Below are 24,591 nucleotides of genomic sequence, written 5' to 3' on the forward strand. Positions count from 1 at the left end.
ACCATGCCATCGACTTGAAACCAACATTCAAACCTCAAGTGCCCAAAATCTACGCCCTGAGCCCAGAGAAACACGACGAATTAGGAAAATTCATCAAGGAACATCTGGAGAGAGGAACCATCCGTCGATCCACCTCGCAAACAGCAGCCCCATTTTTCTTTATAGGAAAAAAGGATGGAAAACTACGCCCGGTACAGGACTATCGCCACTTAAATTCGCACACCATCCCGAATGTGTGCCCCCTTCCACTAATCCAGGAACTACTGGATGTGATAAAAGGGGCCATCATTTTTAGCAAATTGGACGTGCGATGGGGATACAACAATATACGCATCAAAGAAGGAGATGAGTGGAAGGCGAGCTTCATCACTCCGTTAGGTTCTTACGAACCCACGGTGATGTTTTTCGGCCTGACCAACTCACCAGCCACCTTCCAAGCTATGATGAACATGATCTTCAGAGAGCTCATCACAGCCCGGAAGATAACCGTATATATGGACGACATCCTCGTCTTCTCCAAAACCATGGCGGAACACGTCAAAATCCTAAACCAGGTTTTCCAAATCCTACGCGACAACGATCTATATTTGAAACCCGAAAAATGCGAGTTTTACAAGGAAAAGCTCCAATACCTGGGATATACAATTTCAAAAGACCATGTCGCCATGGAGGACTCAAAGGTGGACGCAATAAAAGATTGGCCAATCCCACGAACAGTCCGCGACATTCGCTCCTTCCTGGGTCTAGGGAATTTTTACAGGCGCTTTATTGACAAGTTCTCACTCATCGCGCGCCCCCTACACGACCTCACCAAAAAAGACGAGAAATGGAACTGGACTACAAAATGCCAAGAAGCTTTCGAACGATTAAAGAAAGCTTTTATCAGTAAACCTGTCCTGAACTATCCAGATCCCATGCACCCATATCGACTAGTAACGGACGCATCACTAATCGCCTATGGAGCTACCCTTCTACAAGAAGGAAAAGATGGTGACTGGCACCCAGTCGCTTTCCTCTCTGGATCGTTTTCACCAGCAGAGCGGAATTACGATGTTCACGACCGGGAACTCTTGGCTATAATCAAAGCGTTGGAACATTGGAATCACTACCTCGAAGGCGCACGACACCCCTTCGAGATTTGGACAGATCATAAAAACCTGGAACACTTCCAAACGGCGCGAGACCTATCACGACGACACGCCCGTTGGAGCCTTTATTTGAGCAGATTCGACTTTACACTCAGCTATAAAGCAGGATCGACAAATCACTCTGATGCTCTGTCCAGGCGTCCAGATCTAAGTGAGGGGGTAGAATCTGACAACAAATCTCAAATTTTACTCCCGGCCAAGCTTTTCAACAAATCCGACGAAACATTGGTAGAACCGTCCCCGACACGGCATATAAAATCCACGGAAATCGCCTCCTCAAACCTCATTTCCCTCATCCGACACTCGAAATCGGAACACGATGCCCTAACGAGGGTAGCCCTCGCAAAACTCTTAAGAGTAGGACCACAAGGGATGAGAGGATTATTGGGACATTGGACATACGAAGACGGAATCACCAGACGCAACGGCCACATATGCGTCCCCAAAGACGACGTCATCCGAAGACTCATCGTCAAAACACATCACGACGCACCTGCGGTAGGACACCCGGGTAGAGCAAAAACATTGGAAATGGTGCAACGACACTACTGGTGGCAAAACATGACTAAATTCGTCCACGAATATGTGGATGGATGTGCCATATGCCAGTCTACGAAGAACTTGACACACAAGACACATCCACCTATCCACCCTCTGGAAACCACCAACGTTCCTTGGCGATTCATCTCGACAGATTTCGTCACGGACCTACCCGAAAGCAAAGGTTTCGACTCAATTAACGTGGTAGTGGATCAAGGTCTGTCAAAAGGCATAGTCATCACCCCATGCAAGAAAACGATCACGGCAGAAGAAACAACCGTGCTTTTCCAAAATAACGTTTTCAATCGACATGGACTGCCGACCAAAATAGTGTCCGATCGGGGCCCTCAATTTGCGGCCAAATTCACCCGAGAACTCTGGAAACGGCTAGGAATCACCGCCGCTCTCAGCACGGCATATCATCCCCAAACAGATGGAGAAACGGAACGGGTAAACCAGGAGATCGAGCAATTCCTGAGAACGTTCTGCAACTACCATCAGGACAATTGGGTAGACCTTTTGCCGTTCGCCGAATTCTCACACAACACACGGAAACACTCGGCCACCGGGAAATCCCCTTTCGAAGTGCTATACGGCTTCAATCCCCCCTATTCAGCTGACACGGCGCTGGAGACAAAGGTACCTGCGGTAGCTGAACGCATTAGGACAATCACAGAAGTTCAGGAAGAAGCCGCTGCTAGCTTACAAATAGCCAGCAATTACGCCAAAGACCGGGATCTTCACAGGAAACTTCCCCAATGGGAGGAAGGAGACCAAGTATGGTTAGAAGGAACCCATATTCGGACAACCCATCCTAAATTCAAGCTCGCCCCTAGGCGATATGGCCCCTTCAAGATACTGGGAAAAGTAGGGACCCTGGCGTACAAGCTCCAAATCCCTCCGCAGTGGAAAATCCACCCGGTGTTCCACGCCGCCGTGCTCACCAAATATAGAGAAACCGAAGCCCACGGAGAAAACTTCGCGCGACCAATACCGGAAGTATTAAACGATGAAGAACATTATGAAGTGGAAATGATCGTGGACTCAAAACGGCAAGGACGGGGAACCAAATACTTGGTCAAGTGGATGGGATATCCCGAAGCAGACAACACCTGGGAGCCCTACACTCTCCTAAAGGGAACAGCGGAAGAAGCCATGAAAGATTTCCATGACCAATACCCAGACAAACCCCGTCCAGGAACAGCCTGAGAGGAGGGACGAAAGATTATAAAAGGAGCGACAAGAAGACTCCAACAAGAACATCTTCTCACCTTCTTCCCCTCTCAAAACACATTCTCCCTTTTTTTTTGAATGCTCCTCCACGACGACCACGATGCTTCGTCTCCATCCAGAAACTCCTCCCCCGATGTCGTCCTTATGGTCGCCAATCCAGATGTCGAACGAGTGGAAAGAGGAACAAGTCCTCACCGACCAGATGCTGGACGAATTGATAGAGGAACAAGTCCTCAACAACCAGGATCTACCGGCGTCCTCCTCACCCCTCATCTCAACAACTTCTCCGACGACGACGCCGAAGACTATGGCAAGTTCAAGGAAAGGGAAAGAACCCGAAGACCCTCACCGGAGAGGGCCTCACGAGATGCACCACGGCATGAAAACCCTGATGACCGAAACCAGTCGAGCCTTGGCCCATTACCAGTGGGAGTTCCACCTCCTAGTGAGGGCACGCGTCCTAGTGGAGTTGCAGGTCCCTCGGGATTTCGAGCAAGAACGGCAGCTCAACTCCCAGGCCATGGAGAAGCTGAACCGATACCAGTTCTATCAGAAACTGCACCTCCGCCAGTACCAACTAGTGGACCGATTCCCAGCTCCATGGGAGGACCTACCCCTCGTACAGATCCTCACACCGGAGAACTGGAGCGACACGCGGACGCGCTCCTCCAGCGAAACACCATCTCCGCGGTAATACAAATGGCCACAGCCATGGCCCTCCAAAGACTCGCTAACTTCTCGGCAGGACAACCCGGGAATGAACATAGCGACGTACCTCGACGACTGGCTAGTGCCAGTCTCCAGATCAGGACGCTTGCCCTCCAAACCGACCCGGACACAGCCTCCTGGTACGCCCATAATGACGGGCGACCCCGAGCCCTCCTCATCCACCCTGACGAGTTCTCCCAATATGTCAACCGAGAGCTCCTTCCAGCTCTCCTCTTCGGAGGAGAACTGGGAAACGTCCAACCAAGCAGAACCGACCCTTTCCGAGTTGTCACTTGGAACGTACCACGTCCCGGAGAACATCCCACGCCTGTACCAAATCCAAGAAGGGTTCCGCGTACGGTCGTGGAGCGCCCTCCACCGAGACAACGAGAGGTTCCTACAGCGCATAGCCATACCGCGACTCCCCCCTCTCACCGGATACGAAGTTTTCCCTTATCCCAAGGAAATACCGACGAGGAGGAACCGCCCGTCTATCGAAGAAATGAGGGAAGGCGGAGTCGGGGAAACCAGGCAACCCTCGGACGCGGAACAACTGCTGGCCGGAGTATTCGACACCGGCCTGGATCGCCTCCTCCTAGTGCTCGATTTCGTACGAACGAAAGAGAGGATAACCGAAGTAGCCGCAGAACTCGCCGCGCTGATTCGGAGGCTCGAAGAAATAGCTCTTGGACTAGATCCGAGCTCGACGCATGGGATGCTCTAGACGATCCAGGGAATTATGACGACGCGGACCCCTACTACCGACCTGACGAAGGGGGCGGGGATTATCAAGGACCTTTTGATTATTAAACGAACTAATAACAGGGCATAGGGAGAAGAAAGGGGGTAAGGAAGTTGAGGAACTCCTTCCCCTGACAAAACGCATCCGAAATGATGTAAAACTACAATCGTCCGCAACGACGTAAAACTAGGATCGTCCCTCAAGACGTTAAACTGTACGACCTCGTCCGAAAGAGACGTTAAACTACCGCGCGTCCGGAATGACGTCTAAACTATCGGACCTGCATGTCTTAAAAAACTGTGAAAAGATAAGAAGGCAGGGGAAGTACCTGACCATTTTCAGTCCTAGGTTCAAATGATGGTACGAATCAAGGACAACAGCGGGCATAATTCCACGTACGACCTACGGCGGAATCCTTTCACATCCTCGCTGTCAAGGAGTTAATCTGACAGATGCATCGAGCGTCCCATTTGGATCCTCAGTTTTACAGGGTTTTTTCCGCATTAGGGAACCCTCTACATGACATATACTCTACTCGTAGGTGTCGACAAGCAGGCCCTTCGCCTTGGTACAGCGAAGTGCCCATACATAACCGGTTGCAAGTCCGAGTCAAGAAATTATGATGCATAACTCGTATCGTGAACCCTCACAGTCAAGGTCTGACTGGTGTTTTGGGACGTCCCACTTTGGATCTCCCGTTTTACAGGATCGTTTCCGCATTAGGGGATCCTACAGCTGGCGCATGAGATGATGTAGAGAGCGGGCCGCCTCTACCTCACAAGTCTTCCTAATGATGCGAGGCCACAAAACACATCCGGAACGATGTAAAACTACCAAAGGCTTGGTCCGCAATGACTATAAACTACTAGGGTCCGCAATGACGTTAAACTAGTCCTCGTCCGAAACGACGGAAAACTATCCCTGTCCGAGATGACGTTAAACTACCATTGACCAAAGGAGCGTGGTTGCATTCTGGCGAAGCGCGGAAGGACTCGCGTCACAGAACCCTGCCTATAAAAGGTCGAAGCGCTTCCGATATTCACTCGCTTTTCGGTAAAAGAATATCGGGTCGTCTTGGTTCAAATCCAAGCGAGGGGTCTGGGGACATGGAAGAGCAAGCATCTCTTCATGGAGCGCTCAGTCTAGTCCTGGAGTCGAAGTACAAGAAATTCCGCTCCAAGACCTAGTCAGGAGGCAACTAGGACACGTGCCTCGAGTCGAAAATCTAGTAGGAAGGGACTAGATCACGCGACTCTCATCTGGCCCACATAGCGGAAGAACGACCAGAGCGGGCCACTCATCCGAAGTCTATTCCGCCAATCGTCTGCGACGACGTAAAACTAGGTCTCGTCCGCAACGACGATAAACTACGAAGCGTCCGGGATGACGTTAAACTAAGCATTGTTTTTCCACAATATTTGTGGCGAAACAACGTCCGCGATGACGCTAAACTATTGTCCCTTTCCACATAGGGATTGTTCGAGGCCAATGGCATCGACGTCCGCAACGACGATAAACTACGGGCATCCGCAATGATGTAAAACTACCGTCCCTTCGTTTCTAGGGATTGTGCGTGGCGATCTTGACAAGATACCGCGCGTCCGCGACGACGTTAAACTAGGTGCCCCTGAACCTAGGGGTTGTCATTGACGTCCAATCCCCTGGCCGCCAATGCGTCCGCAATGACGGAAAACTATTGCTCCTTACCGAATAGGAGTTGTGGATTGACCGCCATGGTGTCAATCGGTCCGCAATGACATTAAACTACGTGCTCCTTACCGTACAGGAGTTGTGATTCATCACTCTGGTGCTGAATCGTCCGAAATGACATTAAACTACTCGTCCCTTTTTCAGTATAGGGATCATCATCAACGTCGTCCTTGACGAGAACGACGCTGATAATGTCCGAAACGACATTAAACTACCCTCATCCTCGGAGGAAAAGTCTATCGTGACTCGAGGGACATAGTCAGACGATAGTCCGCCTATCGCACGGCGTTAAACTGCAAGGCCGCCTAATGCACGGCGTTAAACTGCAGGTCCGCCTACCTCACGGCGTTAAACTGAGCGGTCTCATAACTTTGAGGCGTTACAAGTTATCCGGTTTGATATAGTATAAACCGTCCATCATACCTCAGTGGAATCTGGAGCGGGCAAAGTCTGGTCTATGGCCCTATGCACATCACCGATGGAAATTCCGGCGTGCAGAAACATCTTTCCCCACAGATATTCCATGTTGATGATGAAGGACGTCCGCAAAGACGATAAACTACGGATCGTCCGAAACGACGATAAACTACGGACCGTCCCGCATGACGTTTTAAACTGCCAGTCGTGGATATATCTCGCAAACCCGACAAATATATCAGCTGTGGTCTAGATGTCCATTCGTGCAAGCGAACGGGCAGACTTGGAAAAGGAGTCAGACTCCTCCTTATTCCTCGCTGCACCCTTCAAGTCTAATTCTCTTCACATCCTTGCCTCGAACCCAACACTACACGTGGTATTCCCCACCATAGGCCCACGTTTGTGAAAAACAAACTCTGGACGCCGTAAACTGCCTCACCGGAGATGAGTCCACCGTATGGGGACAATACTGCTTGGGATTTGGCTGCAACCTCACCGGAGATGAGCTCACCGTATGGGAGCGATACTGCTTGGGGCGGCATGACTGGTAGCCTGGAGAAGTAGGCCTAAGCCTTTGTAAAGCGATCAACCTACTTGTCCATGGGCGCCATCCACTGTCGTCAAGAGGAACAACAAATCATGAGGATAGACGACTATCCTGGAAACACTGAGGTTTGGCCCTCGGAGAAGGAAGAAGAAGAACCTGATGACACGAATCGGAACCCACACGCTAGAGTTTCTATTCATCCACACACCACTCGCATTCATACGCCTTTCTTGACACCTGTCCGGCGTCGACCGGACTGACATCCTGGTTTGAGAACCCAGGAAAGATCACAACAACCGAGGGGTGAAGGAAGAACATCCCATAGAGCGGAGGTGTGGTACCCTCACGACTCAACAAACAAACAGCTCGACGGAGATGGAAAACTCCTAGAGGATCAAACGACGTAAGTCGGTCTTCCTCCCAGAAAACGAAGTCATGTCCCGGAAGTCGCATCCGGAGACCATCGTTGGATCAAGAAAGCAAATCGTATATGGAGTGGCGATGACACGCAAGGCGTGGTCCTACCAGGCGAATAGGACGTAGAAAGGGGGTATTGTTATGATCACGTTCTATCGGGCCTACACGGCGGTCTATTCCGATACGATCATCACAAATATCACGCGGCCTCACAGGTTGAGGCGTACACCAAGGTACAGATATTAACCTTGGTCATCCACTCCCAACGGATCACCTTATCGTTGGTCGAGTATCACGGGCCTATTGTATTAGCGGGCATGGAACGCCGCCTTATAAATTACTCACACGCAGGGCATGAACCTCCTAGTCTCTCCTGGCCGGAAGGGGACCAACGGAGAAGCACAAGAGTAGTCGTTATTGAGAGAGACGACTTAGAGAATACCTACAGATACATATTCGGTATTCCCACGCCCTACTTCCCAAAGTAGTATAAAAGGCCCATAGAATAGGCTGACGATCTTCAGTCTATTCTCTTCGTTCTCCTGTATCTCCACATACAGGAACCTTCGTTCAGTACTGTCTTCCTACAGTACCTTTCATTGCTATAACGCAATACACTTCTGGCTCCTGTGCTACACGTACAGTTGAGACCACCGTTCCACACATCCTCCACGAGTGACCTAGGGAAGAACCTCCTACTCTTGGGGTTACCGACGAGCAGTCGTAACAGCACCTTCACTGGCACCAAACTCCGAATCGTTCACAGCCTCGAACCCCTGAACGCCATCACCATCCAGCATTCAGGTGTGCCCCCATATACCAATCAAATCGCTGAACAGTTTGCAGCTTGCGCTTGTGGCGGCATTCTGAATCTCTATGTCGGATACAACAAACAAGGGCTTGCCGAATCATCTCGCAACTTCACCACATTCCAGACCCCATTTGGTGCCCACTGACTCATCACCCTACCCATGGGATGGACAAATTCGGTCCTGATCTTCCACGATGACGTCACCCACATCCTCCAGCCAGAGATCCCAGACATGACCATTCCTTTCATCGACAATGTCCCAATTCGGGGCCCACTGACCCAATATGAACTTCCAAACAGAGGTTTTGAAATGCATCCCAACAACCCCAGCATACAACAGTTTGTATGGGAGCACTTTCAAGGCCTCAATTGGGTGTTTCAGTGGATAAAGTATAGTGGAGGAACATTTTCAGGACACAAGGCAACACTCTGCACAGCCGAAATCACAGTGGTCAGCCATCACTGCATGTACGAAGGAGGATTGCCTGACGAGTCTAGGGTAGAGTCAATTATGAAGTGGGGACCTTACTGGGATCTCTCAGATGTTCAGGCATTTTTGGGGACAATCGGTGTCGTTCAGATCTTCATTCGGAATTTTGCACACAGAGCGCACGCACTGACAATGTTAACACGCAAAGATTGCCCATTTGTGTTTGGCCCAGACCAGATAGCGGCCCAGGACAACCTCTGGTTGGCACTTCTTGAATTGCCAGCCCTTTGGCCAATTGACTATAGTTTGGCAGCCAATGTCATCCTCGCCGTCAATACCTCACAAATTGCAGTCGGCTTCCACCTCTGTCAATGTGCACTCAACAATCTGCAGATTTGGTACTATGCCTGATTTGGCTCCATCACCCTTAACAACCGCGAATCGTGATTCTCCCAGCCCAAGCTCGAACTCTACGGACTCTTCCGTGCCCTCCGATCACTCAAAATGTACCTCATCGGCATTCGGAACCTGATAGTCAAAGGGCATGCTCACTAACCCGGATCTTGAACCTAGCGCTAGCATTAATTGGTGGATTGTCTCCATCCTCACCTTCCATTTCACACTTGTCCATGTCCCCGGCACCTCTCACGGCCCCGATAGCCTCTCCCGACAACTACCACAACCCTCTGATCGACCTGAACCCAAAGACGACTTTGACGACTGGATCGACAATCTCTATGGCTTCCTCCATCAGATCAACAACATGTTCCCTACCTCCATCTCAACCTCAACAACCGCCATCTTCACCTCCTCGCTCATAGGCGACCTCCCGACCAATACCGAGTCCGATGATGAAGGCCCGACCATCGACTATTCAGATATCCTAAGATTGCAAAAAGCTTTGGAAGCCAAAGAACACCTATGGTTGGTCTGCGACTGGCATCGAACATTGGTTTGGCCCCCTTCTCTCTCCGACTCCAAATATACGATGTTTCTGTGATATTGCACTGAGTTCTTTATCACAGCTGACAAGCTTTGGAGAAAAGACTCGCACGGTCGACACAAGATTGTTGCAGCCCCCTCTAGTCAGATCACAATTCTCACTGCCGCCCACAACAACATTGCTCACAGGGGATTCTATGCTATGACCGCCTTGATCGCCGAACGCTTCTGGTGGCCGCACATGAGGCAAGATATTTCTTGGTTTGTTTGGACATGTTACCTTTGCCAGATTCGCCAGACTCGCAATATCCTCATTCCCCCAACCGTTGCCATGCCCGCACCACTCTTCGCGAAGATGTATATGGATACCATGCACATGCTGACCACTGGTGGTTTCAAGTATCTCGTTCAAGGCCGCTGTTTGGTATCACACTACCCCGAATTCCGAATGCTCCGGCACAAAACAAGCTCAGCTCTTGCTGACTGGATATTTGAGGATATCCTGTGCTGATGGGGAACATTGGTAGAGATCGTCTCCAACAATGGACCAGCATTCATCAAGGCGCTCGACCAGTTAGCGAAAAAGTACCACGTTTGGCACATCCGTATTTCGGGCTATAATTCCCGCGCCAACGGCATCACTGAACAACCTCACTTCGATGTTCGGCAGGCTCTGTTCAAGGCTGTTGATGGAGATCAGGCCAAGTGGAATTGTGCAGCTCATTTTGTATTCTGGGCTGATTGCATTACTGTTCAGCGCTGAATGGGTTGCCCACCATACTTTGCAGTGACTGGAACCCATCCCCTCCTCCCCCTTGACATCGCCAAAGCCACTTATCTTCTACCACCACTGACCACAACCCTCAGCACCACCGACCTCATTGCTCGACGTGCCATCGCTTTGCAGAAACGCTAATCGGACCTCGCCCACCTTCGCAGCTCAGTTGTTGACGCCCGTGTCCAGGCCGCCATCCAATTCGAACAACAGCATTTGACCACACTTTGCAACTTCAATTTCCACCGAGGCTCGCTTGTCCTGATGCGCAACACAGCTATAGAAAAGGCGCTCAATTGGAAGATGCGTCCACGGTATTTAGGGCCTTTGCTAGTAATTTCTAGGAATTGGGGAAGAGCGTATATTCTGGCTGAACTCGATAGATCGGTCTTTGATCGGCCAATTGCAGCATTCCATGTTATTCCTTACTTTGCTCGCAGGTCTCTGAAGCTCACCAAACTTGAAGCCCTCCTTGACATCTTGGAGGAATGCCTTCGGGCCATGGAAGATTCCTGATTGAGCAACGACAATGCCGAAAACAATAGTGCCGATGAAGATACCGATACCAGCTCAGTCCGGTTGGCGGAAGACAATGATGCGGCTTCGGTGACCTCCGACTAGATCCCACCCTCCCACCCTTCGCTCTCTTCAGTCAGTGACTGGGGACAGTCATGATTTCAGTAGGAAGGAGGAGTCAACGAATATACCCATTCCTTATCTTTATTTAATTCGTCACAGACATGGACTGACGCCCAATCATTTCCACACCTTTTAGTACTTTTACCACCGACCGACCACCGACCGAATAGTCGGCACTCATTTTCCACATCACTCCTGCAAGTACCAAGCTGCATTGAAGACTTCTTCCAATTTGCACAAAACCATAGGGTTTTATGCCTGTGATGACATACTGAGGCTTCCCCTAATATTCTAATTTATTTTCTTCAGTCCTTCCGAATACATCCTTCACACACAGTCATTTCGCCAACTGATTTCCCGAATAAACGCTTCTAGGCTTCACTGAACATCTTATTTAACTCAGGACAGTCCTCTTCTTTTATATGATACAATTTACTATACTATACAACCCCCGAAGCCATCCTACTCATCATCCGACACAGACATTTCCAAATTGTCTGCCTCTGACGAGTCCTCGACCAAGACAACATTGGAGGATGGGGACGGACCCGCCCGCACCTCGAGCGACTTGAGCTCAGCCTGCCACATCACGACCGAATGTGCCAATGAAGCATGTATACCTTCAGCCACCGCGATACGGTACCGAAGCTTAGATGTGATGCCTTGGGCAACAATGGGTGAGAGGCGAGAAGAGTCGGTGGAAGTGGGGAAGGCATCCAAATGAGCGCGTGAAGGGTGGGTAGGCATGAGGGCGGCCCTAGCAGTGGTAGAAAGCTGCTGGACCGGCTTTCTGGTGTGAGCAGCTGCGCCGAACGATACCAAACGATGAGCTCCCATCTCCAATTCAACCAAAAGACAACTTACCTTTTGTTTGAGCAATGCTATCCCCGACTGACCATGCGGGGACAACCACCTCTACCTTGCGACACTTCAAGGGGCGCTCCTTCTCCTCCGACTTTGGTGCCGACTGTTCCTTCGACTTCGACTTCCCCTTCCCCTTCCCCTTCCCCTTCCCCTTCCCCTTCCCCTTCCCCTTCCCCTTCCCCTTCCCCTTCCCCTTCCCCTTCCCCTTCCCCTTCCCCTTCCCCTTTGACTTCCCCTTTGACTTCCCCTTCCCCTTCCTCTTCCCCTTCCCCTTCCCCTTCCCCTTCAACTTCCCCTTCAACTTCCCCTTCAACTTCCCCTTCAACTTCCCCTTCCCCTTCCCCTTCTCCGTTGTCACCCACCCAGGCTGAAAGCTACAGCCCTTTGACTCCCTGACACACTTAGTGCACGACACATGCCCAGGTCACTGGTAGCACCGGAACGCCTTGGTCTGGAAGGTGGTCGCACAGCAATGGCACATGTAGTCAGCCTAGAAGAAGGATGGTTAGCAAGAGGAAGCGGTGGCAAGAGGAAGGGAACTTACCAGTACATCACCAGGTAACAACTCTGGAGGATCTTCGAGCATCTTACCGGCACCATTCCGCTCCACAGGGGACCTAACCATCAACATTCGGCCTGTTCCAGGGCCGAGAGGAAGGACGACGCGCCCAAGAGGTGGTGTCGGTTGATGAGCGAACTTGACAACAACAGCTGTGGCTGACTGTTTGCCCTTCAAGTTGGTCGGGGCAGCGGTGGCAACCAAACCCATGCTCATTCGATCCAGGGCGTCGGTAGCGAACGCAAGCACCAAATCAGCGGTGGAAGGGTTGGGATGATAGGACGAGGCAGCCATATCGGGAGAAGGGGAAAAAAGGAAGAGAGGGAGAGGAATGACAGACTCGGCCTCAAGCTCAGCCAACTGACACTCACCCTCTTCAGGATCAAGCAATCCATCAAACATTGTGTCCACCAGTACCTCCCGGTGCCGTTCACAATCCACTTTAGCCGACTCCTGAGCCGCAGCAGCCCGAGCCGCCTCAGCTTTGGCAGCCTCCTATTTAGCAACGGCAACATGCTCCCTCTCCTCCACTAGGGCCTGTTCCTCGGCTGCCTGTTGTTGCTGCAACGCGACGCACGCTGCCCGCTGCAGCAGGATTCATGCTCCCTATACTAGCCAGTCATCGGTAGCCATCGGATCGAGACTACATTCGGCCTCGGCGATAAAGTTGGCGAGTTCGGACATGTCTTGCCCACACACTGAATGGTCAAAAACAGCCTGTCGGGCATCAGCAGCCAGCAGAAGAGGAAGGACTGACTCACTACCCATTTGGCAAACCCCTGCGCCCAGGCCTTGTAATCTTCATACTCGGCAACACCGCCGGGAAGGGCGAGCATGTACTCCCCAAGCTTGGCTTTGAGGACAGAGAGGATGGAAGACATGGTGAAAAGGTCAAAAGGAGTCAGACGAGGAGACGAAGTGACAGAAAGAGGGTGATGAGGGACTTAGTCACTGGAGAATCAACGATCATCAGGTGATTGTGGTCACCTGACTAAGCCACGCGCCACTATGTTTGGCAGAAACCACGATACGCATCACCGCTCCTTGCTGACATGCTCTTATGCCAGCATCTAGTTAGGACACTCTAGGCTTCAGCCACTCCCTCCCTCACCTAATCAGTTGCCACGCCACAAGACTTTGCCGACGCAGCCCCGGTCTCTCTTGCACACCAACCCGGTCTGTTCTATGACATCTCCTTGCCAATTATTCACCTGTGCCACATCTCTCCCACGCACCCACTCCTTTCCACGCCACCGCTCATAGCTGATCTTTTTCCCATGGAACTTGCCACACTGCTCCATAATGTTTCCCTTCTGACATCCATCCCCACGATACTCATCATTTACATATTTGCTTAAACAAAAACTGGTATTTCACCTTTATGTATCATAGCTTAGACCAGCATCTAGAACTTTGGGCATAGATTGATAGCAGAGAACAGAGGAACCCCATACATAGATACATAGATTACATGCGCACACTGAGGATAGTGTGCAAATTTTGGTAGGGGCACATAGAGTAGGGAAACAGAGAGAAGAGGAGCAGACAGGCAGAGAGTGGCAGATAGTGGAGAATGGAGAGAACAGGAGCAGGAGATGCTGTAAACATTAGTCAGCAACATCCCCTATAGTAGCCACAGGATGTACAGTAGAGGGACATTGATGAGATAGAGCAATACCACTGATGATCCCTGCCCACTCCAATGTCCCTAGTTTAGGGGTTTGGGCAGTGCATTAGCACCTAGGTCTATAGAGATTCTAGGGGTTTAAGGAGCAGATTTGGATCCAAAGTCTGTTTTTTTTTGTAAGGGTTTTGGATGCTAGAGCCAAGGTTTATTCTCAAAATTAGGGATTTAGAGTTCAGCTAGTAGGCTCTAGCTAATACTAACTAGTGCCACTACATTATCATGAACCACTTATATAGCTAACTTTCTATTTCTAGATAGGTTAGCTATATAATTACCATATATTAGCTAATTTTATGCTGAACATATAAAGCATATCTAGGAAATGCCCCTCTTGTATTAAGCTCTAATTATTGATAATTTTATAAAATTTTACTTACATAGCATTAGTATTTTTTTTGCTTATCCCCTCTTTATTTTAGAGCTAATTATAGCTGATTAGAGCTAATTAAAGCTAATCAGTCAGGTAGATTTTTAGAAAAATACAATCTATTATAGTGTCATTATTTCTTGCCATTACTATAATTTATAACCTAGAAATATCTATAAAGGCCACTACTTGAATATCTAAACCTAAAGTCTTATCTTATAAAGAACTTGCCCTTGGCCAAAGTTAAACCTACAATCTCATAACTATATATACTCTAAACAGATACTCTAAGCTACTAAGCTATAAGGTCTAAACTAATATCTTGGTAATTCAAATATGTTAACATAATTTAGGCAATCTCAACATTTCTGATCTTATTACTCACTCATTTTTGTTTTAATCAATAAATATTCAAAAGTCAGGGCTTTATAATTTTAATTCATGTATTAAATGAGGATATAATATACTAAATAAAAATGAAGAATACACTTTATGTAGAGTAAAAAAAATTCTGGTACTTATGTAATTTGGATTTAGAGTCTGTATTATTATACTTGATTTGTAGATTTTGAGTCAACTTTAGAATTATAATCAACATAGTGTTTATTGCAGATTTGATTATAAAGATAATTATGGATAATTATTTATAATACATCCTAATTATCTTAGATGAGTATTATTAATAATTAGGTATAATTTGGATCTAATATAAGGGAGGGGTTTTCTAGATGGCTTTGCTATGGTATGTCTGATAATATCTATATCAAGCTCAGTATTTATACTGACAAAATCTCGCCTTTCTTTACTCATTATCAAAATACAGCTGCACTTGCCCCATCCATATTTTATCTTTTTCTTGCTTACAAAATTTTCCTTACTACACCACAGTAGTAGCTTTTTTATATTTAGTGGAACTAACATCTTTCAATATCATTCTAGAGCTTTGAATTATTTATTTGGCACACAAAGAACATTAAAACACTATAATATATTTTTCTATAATTTTACAGATTTTTAGAGGTATGTTATATCTTTGAAGGTTTGACTAACTAAGGAGGATGTCTTTCCCCAAAATCAGGGATTTCGAAGGCTCAAACTGCCTTCAAAAATTTGGGAGTTGAGTGGTATGCCTAGAACATACCTTATAGGTAGCTAATAGAAGTCCTAGCATAACTCTCTCAAAAATTATACAAGACCCTGTAAGTACATGTGTTTGATACAATATAGGGAAAAGATTCTCATAACTAAAAAATGGAATCATTATATATATCCCTTGCCTAAGGTTCCCATAAGTAATGCCAAAATTACTTACATGTTGATAAACAATATTATTAACATGGTCCCTTATCAAGGTTATAAAACCTATGTTAATGATGCTAGTAATATAAAAAAATATTAAATCATTTTAAGACAAACACTCTATACAAAAAACAAAACAGAGCACATATATATGAAGGCTCACATTGGTAGAAAAAAGATTATGTGTCACAAAGGTAGCAGAGCCTTTTATTCTTATCCAAAAGATTTATAGCACTGACTTTTGCACAAAGTAGATATATATATGCTAGTACTAACTTATGTGTAGTGTTGGTAGTATAGTGGCTAAGGTGACATCTTTTGATCATGTGATCTTTGGTTGCTAGCTATTCACTAGTTTGATCCTCACTATTACAATATTTATTTTAATATGGTTGAGATAAGAAGCAAGTTTGGACAAAGGTTACACTACAGATGTAATCAGTGCTAGAAAAGTAATTGTCCTTTGATTGTTAGTTTTGCATATTCATTGGTCAAACTAAAGTATTGAGCACCTATAACCATCTATGGTTTATTTGCTCTCACTCCAAAGCATTTGCCCTTAGCTACTCCTTCTCCCACTGCAATTCCCCATTTCATTTCTAACCCCTAGATTGACTGGAGTTGGTGATTTTGGATTATTAACACAACTTTCTTTTCTCACATGTAAATAATTCAATTTCTTACATCTTATTAATCTTTTATTTACAAATGTTATTAATTTGTTATTAACATATGTTAATAAAGGCTCAGAGCACTCAAGCATGTTATTAATAAATGTTAGAAACTCTCGGGGAATTACTTATGGAACCCTACCCTTGCTGTACAGAGTCAAAATTCCTCTCCAAATATCCATGAAGATAATTGTTCAACATTCAATATTCAATGCCCAACTAGCAGTCGAGCAGCTTACTTTGAAAAATAAAACAAAGTAAGCAACTTGCGAATCACATATTATTCAAATCATCGGCGATAAACAGTTCTTATAGTCCGAAGTCGAAAAATAAAACAATTTACCAAATAGAAAGGCTGCAGATGATGAAAAGAGTGTATGTGTATCTCATCAAGTAGCTGAGTTATTGGACTATGGATATGCGTGTGCAGTCTAACAGAATTATGCTACATCAACGGTCTTAGCTCCTGCAGGCGATTCTTCCACCGCTGTATTTTCTGGAGTAATGAGAAGATTACCTAGCCGGGGTAGTGCACTCCGGTCGATGAATTCCATCAAGGTAGGAAGCTTGTTGGCAGCCTGGCGAAGAGCTAGCGAAGGATCCATTTGAGAGCTAGGCACGAGGGAATATCCTGGAGCACATACCGTCACGGGCCAACTCTTCACGAACAGGTGCGCCTCCGATCTCAAAGAGGACACGGCCAGTTGGAACACTATTGGCACGTCAGTCTATTAGAAACAGCATATCTGCGTGTCCAACGCACCGGGTTGCCCAGAACTCGAATGTGCCTTTACCTTTTCCCATACGAGTTTCATTTCCCTACAGACATAAGCATAAGCAAGACCAAGACTCATCTATACGAGCGTCTAATGCGTTCATACCTTGATGCACACTGGAATATCCGGGAACACTCGCATGTACACCTTGGAACCCTTGACAAGTTTGATCTTCCTTTTGATCACCTCTTCCGCCGTGGTCAACTGCTTCGCGGTAATTCTAACTCCTTGTCCCTTAATTCTTATCCCCCAGTCTCCATATGCTAGCGTCGTTCCTTTCGTCGATCCTCCGATAGGGATGGGAATTGTACCCTTGTGCCGCTTGATATGTGTGACGCGTCGCGGTGCCAGTTGGGATCGGAAACGAGCAAAAGAATGATTAACGCAAGTCAGGCCAGGCGCCTGGAGCCTGAGGCCAACAGTGCTGAGGAGAGGTCTGCAAGCGGAAAGTAGAGCGCGAGGAGAGGAAAGGGAGAACATACCGGAACAGTGCTTATGTCATCACTGCCGCTCTTTGTTCATGAGGTTCGATCTCCGCTCCTTGTAGCGAGCACTTGCTACCGACAACAGTGACGACGACGACTGCACCATGAGCGATAGGAAACGGCCTCTAGAAGGCGGTTCAGATGTTTCCGCAGCTAAACGGACTCGAAGGTATGTGTCTTCATCATATTAGCGGTGGCTATATTCCACTCACTCCTCCCTCCAGTAATGTTGCAGTGAGTACATTCCTTTCGCGTTGAAGGTGAATAGCCCCCCACAATTCTTCTGACTTGTCTCTATAACCTTTTTCATTCCTAGACGCCCAGTCACGAAACAAATTCTACGGCAGAAGTGAGTCTTTCTCCAGGATGTTCCTTGTGTTCAACATGAATTCTAAGACGACCGGCAGCTATCCCAAGCCGCCTTGATCACGCAGAAGAAGGCGGAGGTTCAAGCTAAGCTTGCCGCCATGCAAAAAAAAGCTGCGGGGTCTGTTCTGAAAACTCCCACTCCCTCTGTCACATCCGCATCTGCCATGCCAACCCCACGACCGGCAGCATCAACCAGTCAATCGCCGTCGCCCTCTGTCACAGATGATTTAGCAAGAAAGGTTGCGGAGGCTCGAAGGAAGGTTGCCGAAGCGCAGAGCAAACTTGCCATCAAGGACAACCCTTACATGGTGCGTACCTGCTTCCCTTCCCAGATATAACTCGTCTAAATGGCTTGGGCCTTGCTCACGTCCGCAGTCAATGCCTCAGACAGGAAAGAAGAACAAACTCGTTGAACCCGCACAACAAGGAGCCGGCCTCAAAATGACCGCTCATCCGCTTCTCCTCGACGTTACCCCAACCGTGCCGCAGTCCAAAAAGGACAGGTACAAGCCTATGCAACCCAAGTTCCCATCGATGAAAGCCAATACGCGCAACGTGCCGACACCCCCTCCCGTCGCCCCTACCCCTCCTCCCAAAGAGAATCCTTATGCTGTTGCAGCCTCGTCGGCGGGGGATAGCGGATTCGAGGGCGCGCCGCGTGAACGCGTAGGACGATCGATGAAGTTTAATCCTAAGGGCAAGTACGTCGCACTGGCGAATCAACAAAGGCAAGAAGCACAGCTAGAAGCACTCAAGCAACGAATTGCACAGAGCGCGCGCAAGGCAGGTCTAGATTCTGAATTCGACACGTTGGAGAAGCACATTCGCGTACGCCGTCTCTTGTCTGGAATGTACGCACCTCTTTGACCCCATTTGCAGCGTGAGCCTCCGCCCGATGCAGAATGGTGGGATGTTGCTCTTTTACCCAACAAGACCTACGAGGACCTCGTCAATTTGGGCCCTTCACTGTTGAACATACGGAACCAGCATTCACCCATCAATATATACATTCAGCATCCCATCCCTATCGTCGCTCCGAGCGAGAAGAATACACCTGCGGTGAAGCCACTCATGTTGACGAAGAAGGTTTATCTCGTTTTATCATATTGTTATTTCCATATCTCATTCGTACTCTTTCAAAAATTTCAGGAGCAAAAGAAGATGCGCAAGCAACGCCGTCAAGCCGAACTACAAGATAAGCGGGACCGCATCCGCATGGGTCTCATTCCTCCTGACCCACCCAAAGGTCTGTCAGCCCCCTACTGCATCTTTCACGCCATTCCTGACATATCTACACAGTTCGCCTTGCGAATCTGATGAAGGTCCTCACCTCAGATGCTGTGCAAGATCCAACCCGTGTCGAGGCGCGGGTGAGACGTGAGGTTGCAATACGAAAGCATGGACACGAAAAAATGAATGCGGAGCGCAAGCTGACTGATGATCAGCGGCGCGAGAAGATTGAGACGAAGAAGGTCGAGGAAGAGAAGAAGGGTATTTATGCTGCTGTATTCAAGTGCGTCCTTTCCCCTTCCTTTCATTGTCATGCCTGGACCGTGCACAATATACGTCATATAGGATAAAGACACTCTCGGATCCAGCACATCGCTTCAAAGTACGCAAGAATGCAGAGCAAATGAACCTCACGGGTATCGCGATCTTCAATCCCTCGTTCTCGTTAGTATACGTCGAGGGTGCAGCAAAGTTCATTCGGATGTATCAGCGGCTAATGCTCCACCGCATCGCATGGACGGAAGCTGCCCGTGCGCGAGGCGAAGAAGATGTTGTTCTCGACATTTCAGAGGGACAAATACCTGACACTGTCGAGAACGCTGGCAAAGGAAAGAGCAAGGCAGACGATGGGACACAGATCGGGGAGGTGTCTCTTGAAGACAACCGTTGCGATATGGTATGGGAGGGGCAGTTGCGTGACCGAGCATTCACAAACTTCAGACCGAAGAGCTGTCCAACGGATGGAGCGGCTAGAGAGGCGCTAGGCATGAAAATGGCGGGCTACTGGGATATGGCGAAGAATTGGAAGCCAGATGATGAGTTCTTTTGACACAAAGGTGTGCGATTGTACTTAGTGTCCCCTGGTTGCAGAGAATCAGCATTGTTCTCCGTTAGTCTGGATGATGAATGGCACATAAAATAAATTGCAAACTTTGGAAGCGACTCTTTTGACTCTTAAAACAATGGGTTTTCTAGTGACAGAAGCCAGCAGGTATCGACCAAATTATATTAACACTGCGCTTGGGGTTTTCCATGAAGATCCTACCGACGGACGTTAGAAAAGGACAAGCATTTCACCCAATGTGTTACCACTTATCTAACAAACATGTAAGAATTGAAAAGCTTTACATAATATTTCCTCAGAAACCCAAGCGTGCACTGTAACGACTATCTACTCTTCCACGCGACCTTCATCATGGTCCTTAATCTGTACCCATGGACGCGACATTCGACAAGAGTGGCCCTTGATGTTGTCCGGAACGTCCTCCGCTCCAATTCCAAACCCATGGCCACGCAGGACATCTACAACCAGGCCATACAGCAGAAGGTGGCCGACGCGGAGAGCACTACGGGGATCCTCAAAGACATGAGAATTCCTCAGCCTCCCCACCCTGAGCATCCAATACGCTCTATGAGGTATGTCTCACTCCTCTGTCCTGAAAACCAATGCGTGACACAATTCATCATGCAGATTTCTGAAGCGGACTATTCTTCCAGACCTTGTCAAGCTGAAAGAGGTCGAAAAGATCCACACTTTGCGTGAGTTGTCCTCCGAAGAGGTTGAACAACGACTCGCGTCCATGACCAAGGCGCAGCGCGCCCACGCCACGAGCAACTCGCTCACATCCACGATGGACACCTGGCTATGGCAAATCAAGGCGCACAAGCCCACGGAGAAGGAGCAGGAGGTCGAAAAGAAAGAAGTATATGGAAAGGAAGTCGGAGTAGGCGAGGATTGGGATCACCTGAACCGACGAAGGCAGCGTGCACGAGAGGGCAAGGTTGGGAGGGATGTCAGATGGATGCGGACGCTGCAGCGGGCACGAGATGGGGCCTCGTCGGATGTTCCCACTTCTGCATAGGCCGCGAGATAGGTAGTCTCGTTGCCGTCCTACCTAGCGACTATGAGGACTTTGTTATTTCTGCACCGCTCCGGCCGCAGACTGGCATCTACGCAGAATTCGTGCGCAAGACTCAATTTCTGCAAGTCCCGTCGGCGGTCACACGTGTGACTTATGGCAAGTCACAATAGCGTCACGCCTCAGCGCTGCGCTCATCGCCCTTTGTGCTTGACCACGATGAACAAATCCCGCCGCTCGCGCTCCTCCTCCATCGCAAAGTCGTCCAATATCACTAACAATGTCGCTGTCCATAATAAACCAAGGTCGCAACGATCTCTTCCCCCTGTCCAACCCTTCAATCACAGTCCACAACCCGCATCATCAGTCGTGACCTCCAAACCCTCGCCTGCGGTGGGCATGTCACCCGCATTAAGATATCAACAGAATCTCAAGGTCCTTCGTCGTCACGATCCATCCATTGTCTCTATCTTTGATCAATTCAGTCATGTATGCTTGTATCATCACAATGGCACAAAGTGGGAGAAAAAAGGCTATGAGGGTAGTATGTTCCTCTTTGAACGGTGCGTCTCTTCCCTTGCGATCTTGTTCACCCAATTCTATCCCTTCATTTTCCTTGGTCATCTGCATGATCCGGTCGCAGGGCCACGGCTTCTCTCTGAACCTTGATATCATCTCGTCAATGTCCATTACTCCTTCCATGCTCAAACTTTATGTCCTTAGAAATGCCTACCCACCCTATGGCTTCTATATCCTAAATCGTATGGGCATGGAAGACTATGTTCATCTTATGTATCCGGAGGACGATGTTGAAACACACAGTGAATACCTTATGTATCGCTCCTATCCCGATTTCACTACCAAGCGTCAAGCTATGGCGCGTCCCCACCCTGCCTCTCTTCCATCATCGAACAGCTCCCCAGAAATTGCTGCACCATCTACGAGTTCAATGACCGCACGACCTACTAGCACACCCTCAGACTATGCAGATGCACATGGCCGCGAGCCTTCTCCCACCGATATACTCACAAATTGGCAAGTCCTCCTGGCTAAAAATCCTGATAAGGGCCGAACGGAAACCGTTGGGCTATGGATGTTTGTGACCGGCTCACGCGAACCGATGAAGGAAGTCATGAAGCGGTAAATACCTCATCTCATCCAATGCACTTCAAATCACTGGTCCAAGCTCAATCTGAATTAGATTGCATCTGTACATCCGCAAGATGGACTCATACCCGGAGGAATTTAGGTACGGGCCTGATCGGCCACCACCGCCCGATTCTAGGTCAAATGGCGGCTCCTCAACCACCTCGGGAACGGGCAGCGAACGCGCAAAATTTTCATCTTCCGCTTTCGCCACCTCAACTCAGCCTCTTACAGCCCCTATTGGCGAACCTAGCGCGAACGGGCCCGCCTTTGGCAACAACATGTCAGAGGTTGATAAGCTGTTTTCCAAACTGGTCCCTTCCTCCGCATCGATATCCTCTTCCCTTACCCCCACCACTCCCGCACCATCTGGTAAAGTGACACTCTCTGATCTTTTTGCATCTGCTTCTCCACTTCCCACACCCGCAACACAGTCTTCGAACACATCGCCCCCTCCATCCATCTCCACATCGTCCACGAAAGGACTTGCCCTTCTGGACTCTATATTTGCCTCCGCATCCCAGCAACCTGTCCACGACTCTTCAGCATCCCCCTTCCCCGCTCCTCCTTCGGCACCTCCCTCGACCAAACTATCTTACGCGGAAGCACAATTTCAATCACACTACCCTCCCGAGTCTTCTCGTGGTCAATCCCTGCCTGCGCAGTACGAAATCCACTCACCCAAGCCGACGAGTAGTGCCTTACCCCAGATTCTCACTCAAGACGTTATCTCCTCCCTCCTCGGCCTCCCCATGCAGCAATCCCCTACTTCTCGCACATCATCTGCCACTTCTTCCCGTCACTCTGGTTCCCAAAATCGCTATGAAGGTGATATAGAGAGCAGTGACGACGTACAATCCAATGCGTCTGGTGCGGAATACTCCGAGTCCAGTACCGTGTTCAATAGTGAAGATGGCCGACCTTCCCTCTCACTTCCCAATGGACATCACAATGAGTCCGGGCATGTCCTTGGAGACGTTACTCCGCGCCCCAATCTCATCCGCATAGGCGGTGGTGACGCGACGCCTCTTGCCGAACGAGCGGCATCGCCGCGCTCGGGTCAATTTTCCCCGCCTTCTTCCATTGCAGCTTCAAGCTCTAACTCGACAGTTGTGGGCGTCTCTGCCCGCCCCCCTACCTCTTCGTCCAGCAACCCCTCCGTCTCAAACATGAATGCGAACGTCAATGGCAATGGCAATGGTGCCAAACCTACTCCGCATCCACTCATTCCCTTCCAGTCTGACTCCGCTTTGTGGCCTTATACTCGTGCACCGCTCGACGATCGGGAAGGCTCAGATGACGGGGACGTCGTGGAGCTCGATTTCGCGGATACAAGCGCTCTGAGCGATATGGATGTATTTGATCGGCGCCAGAAGGAAAGGGGAGCCAATGGAAGAGGAAAGGGAAAGCGAAAGGGCAGGAAAGAGCGGGAACGTGACAACGAGCGAGAGCGGGCTGAGATTGAAAGGAGCTGGGACGTTCCAGGGGGGGTCAATACCACGCCCGTTCCTCTTCCTACGCCTGAATTCGTACCCGAGAGCCGTGCGAACGGAGTGAAGGAGAACGGTAAGGGCAAGGGCAAAGAAAGGACGGCTGTGAACGGCACCAGTGTGTCTGTGAACGGAACAGTTGATCATGACACCGCGAGAGAGGCGATCCTAACTGCGGTCAATGGCAAAGCAGTTCAGACTGAGCTGGGGAAGGTGAACTTTGTGCGGGAAATCTTGACCATGATTCATGTGAGTCCTGGTTCCTCTTTGTCGTTGACACAATTTCTAAGCGCGACTGTGGTACAACTCCTAGACGGACACAGTGTTCGTAGATTCTCTCTGGACAGAATATCTCCGTAGGACATCGTGAAGATATCCGATTGGTGGGTGCTACATATCCTATCAGAGGCTTACAGCTGATGGGTGATTCAAGATTGGTGCATTGCGAGCAATCTGAGCTCTTCGTGGCTAGTTATATTTGTCCTCGCCAATGTGAGGCCCCACGCGATCATTTCTAGTCCAGCCAATAAAGTCAGGTTGTTCTGCATCATTGGTGTGTCTGTCGGACCAATTCGAGCAAAATCTCCTTAGCAAGTGTGCTCAGTGCGAATGTACCATGCGAAATGATACCTGAGTGAACCGCCGTCAAGTCGAGTCCAAAAGTAGTATCCTGTGACAATGTCGACATATATCTTCTAACTGTGCTCTTCCATTGCCTTTGCTCTCTCAC

At 48.8% G+C, this 24,591-nt stretch overlaps 7 protein-coding genes across 7 annotated transcripts; 5 read left to right on the plus strand and 2 right to left on the minus strand.

Annotated features, from left to right (window-relative positions):
• Positions 1–2,999: 2,999 nt before the first annotated feature.
• HETIRDRAFT_162773 (uncharacterized protein) lies at positions 3,000–4,439 on the plus strand (the record flags this gene model as incomplete). The annotated part of the gene is made up of 1 exon (XM_009553932.1): positions 3,000–4,439. The coding sequence occupies one exon, from the start codon at positions 3,000–3,002 to the stop codon at positions 4,437–4,439; it is 1,440 nt and encodes a 479-aa protein (XP_009552227.1).
• Positions 4,440–8,433: 3,994 nt separating this feature from the next.
• Positions 8,434–10,561, plus strand: HETIRDRAFT_455614 (uncharacterized protein; the record flags this gene model as incomplete). Its single annotated transcript, XM_009553933.1, has 6 exons — positions 8,434–9,054; positions 9,160–9,209; positions 9,277–9,631; positions 9,716–10,034; positions 10,173–10,358; positions 10,434–10,561. 6 exons carry the CDS (start codon positions 8,434–8,436, stop codon positions 10,559–10,561), a joined length of 1,659 nt encoding a protein of 552 aa, XP_009552228.1.
• A 960-nt stretch (positions 10,562–11,521) lies between these two features.
• On the minus strand, positions 11,522–13,363 carry HETIRDRAFT_455615 (uncharacterized protein; the record flags this gene model as incomplete). Its single annotated transcript, XM_009553934.1, has 7 exons — positions 11,522–11,862; positions 11,924–12,315; positions 12,361–12,413; positions 12,468–12,977; positions 13,060–13,067; positions 13,130–13,199; positions 13,244–13,363. 7 exons carry the CDS (start codon positions 13,361–13,363, stop codon positions 11,522–11,524), a joined length of 1,494 nt encoding a protein of 497 aa, XP_009552229.1.
• Positions 13,364–16,946: 3,583 nt separating this feature from the next.
• HETIRDRAFT_329403 (uncharacterized protein) lies at positions 16,947–17,762 on the minus strand (the record flags this gene model as incomplete). The annotated part of the gene is made up of 4 exons (XM_009553935.1): positions 16,947–17,095; positions 17,151–17,218; positions 17,270–17,325; positions 17,388–17,762. 4 exons carry the CDS (start codon positions 17,760–17,762, stop codon positions 16,947–16,949), a joined length of 648 nt encoding a protein of 215 aa, XP_009552230.1.
• A 76-nt stretch (positions 17,763–17,838) lies between these two features.
• HETIRDRAFT_446772 (uncharacterized protein) lies at positions 17,839–20,264 on the plus strand. The gene is made up of 9 exons (XM_009553936.1): positions 17,839–17,936; positions 17,992–18,001; positions 18,084–18,116; positions 18,175–18,444; positions 18,512–18,964; positions 19,016–19,222; positions 19,286–19,382; positions 19,436–19,649; positions 19,712–20,264. Exons 1-9 carry the CDS (start codon positions 17,872–17,874, stop codon positions 20,193–20,195), a joined length of 1,833 nt encoding a protein of 610 aa, XP_009552231.1. The 5' UTR covers positions 17,839–17,871; the 3' UTR covers positions 20,196–20,264.
• A 297-nt stretch (positions 20,265–20,561) lies between these two features.
• On the plus strand, positions 20,562–21,228 carry HETIRDRAFT_422615 (uncharacterized protein; the record flags this gene model as incomplete). Its single annotated transcript, XM_009553937.1, has 2 exons — positions 20,562–20,782; positions 20,838–21,228. 2 exons carry the CDS (start codon positions 20,562–20,564, stop codon positions 21,226–21,228), a joined length of 612 nt encoding a protein of 203 aa, XP_009552232.1.
• Positions 21,229–21,433: 205 nt separating this feature from the next.
• On the plus strand, positions 21,434–24,589 carry HETIRDRAFT_436885 (uncharacterized protein). Its single transcript, XM_009553938.1, has 5 exons — positions 21,434–21,788; positions 21,949–22,365; positions 22,427–24,110; positions 24,175–24,244; positions 24,295–24,589. The coding sequence occupies exons 1-4, from the start codon at positions 21,445–21,447 to the stop codon at positions 24,229–24,231; spliced, it is 2,502 nt and encodes an 833-aa protein (XP_009552233.1). The 5' UTR covers positions 21,434–21,444; the 3' UTR covers positions 24,232–24,244; positions 24,295–24,589.
• Positions 24,590–24,591: the final 2 nt, after the last annotated feature.

The sequence above is a fragment of the Heterobasidion irregulare genome, assembly GCF_000320585.1.
Source record: "Heterobasidion irregulare TC 32-1 unplaced genomic scaffold scaffold_12, whole genome shotgun sequence".
Classification (NCBI taxonomy): Eukaryota; Fungi; Basidiomycota; class Agaricomycetes; order Russulales; family Bondarzewiaceae; genus Heterobasidion; species Heterobasidion irregulare.

Coding starts and splice junctions, on each gene's coding strand:
- HETIRDRAFT_446772 (XM_009553936.1), top strand. CDS start 17,872: ATGAGCGATAGGAAACGGCCTCTAGAAGGCGGTTCAGATGTTTCCGCA. Junction 19,383..19,435: donor TCCTCCTGACCCACCCAAAG/GTCTGTCAGCCC, acceptor ATATCTACACAG/TTCGCCTTGCGAATCTGATG. Junction 19,650..19,711: donor ATTTATGCTGCTGTATTCAA/GTGCGTCCTTTC, acceptor TACGTCATATAG/GATAAAGACACTCTCGGATC.
- HETIRDRAFT_436885 (XM_009553938.1), top strand. CDS start 21,445: ATGAACAAATCCCGCCGCTCGCGCTCCTCCTCCATCGCAAAGTCGTCC. Junction 21,789..21,948: donor AGTATGTTCCTCTTTGAACG/GTGCGTCTCTTC, acceptor TTATGTCCTTAG/AAATGCCTACCCACCCTATG. Junction 22,366..22,426: donor ATGAAGGAAGTCATGAAGCG/GTAAATACCTCA, acceptor AATCTGAATTAG/ATTGCATCTGTACATCCGCA.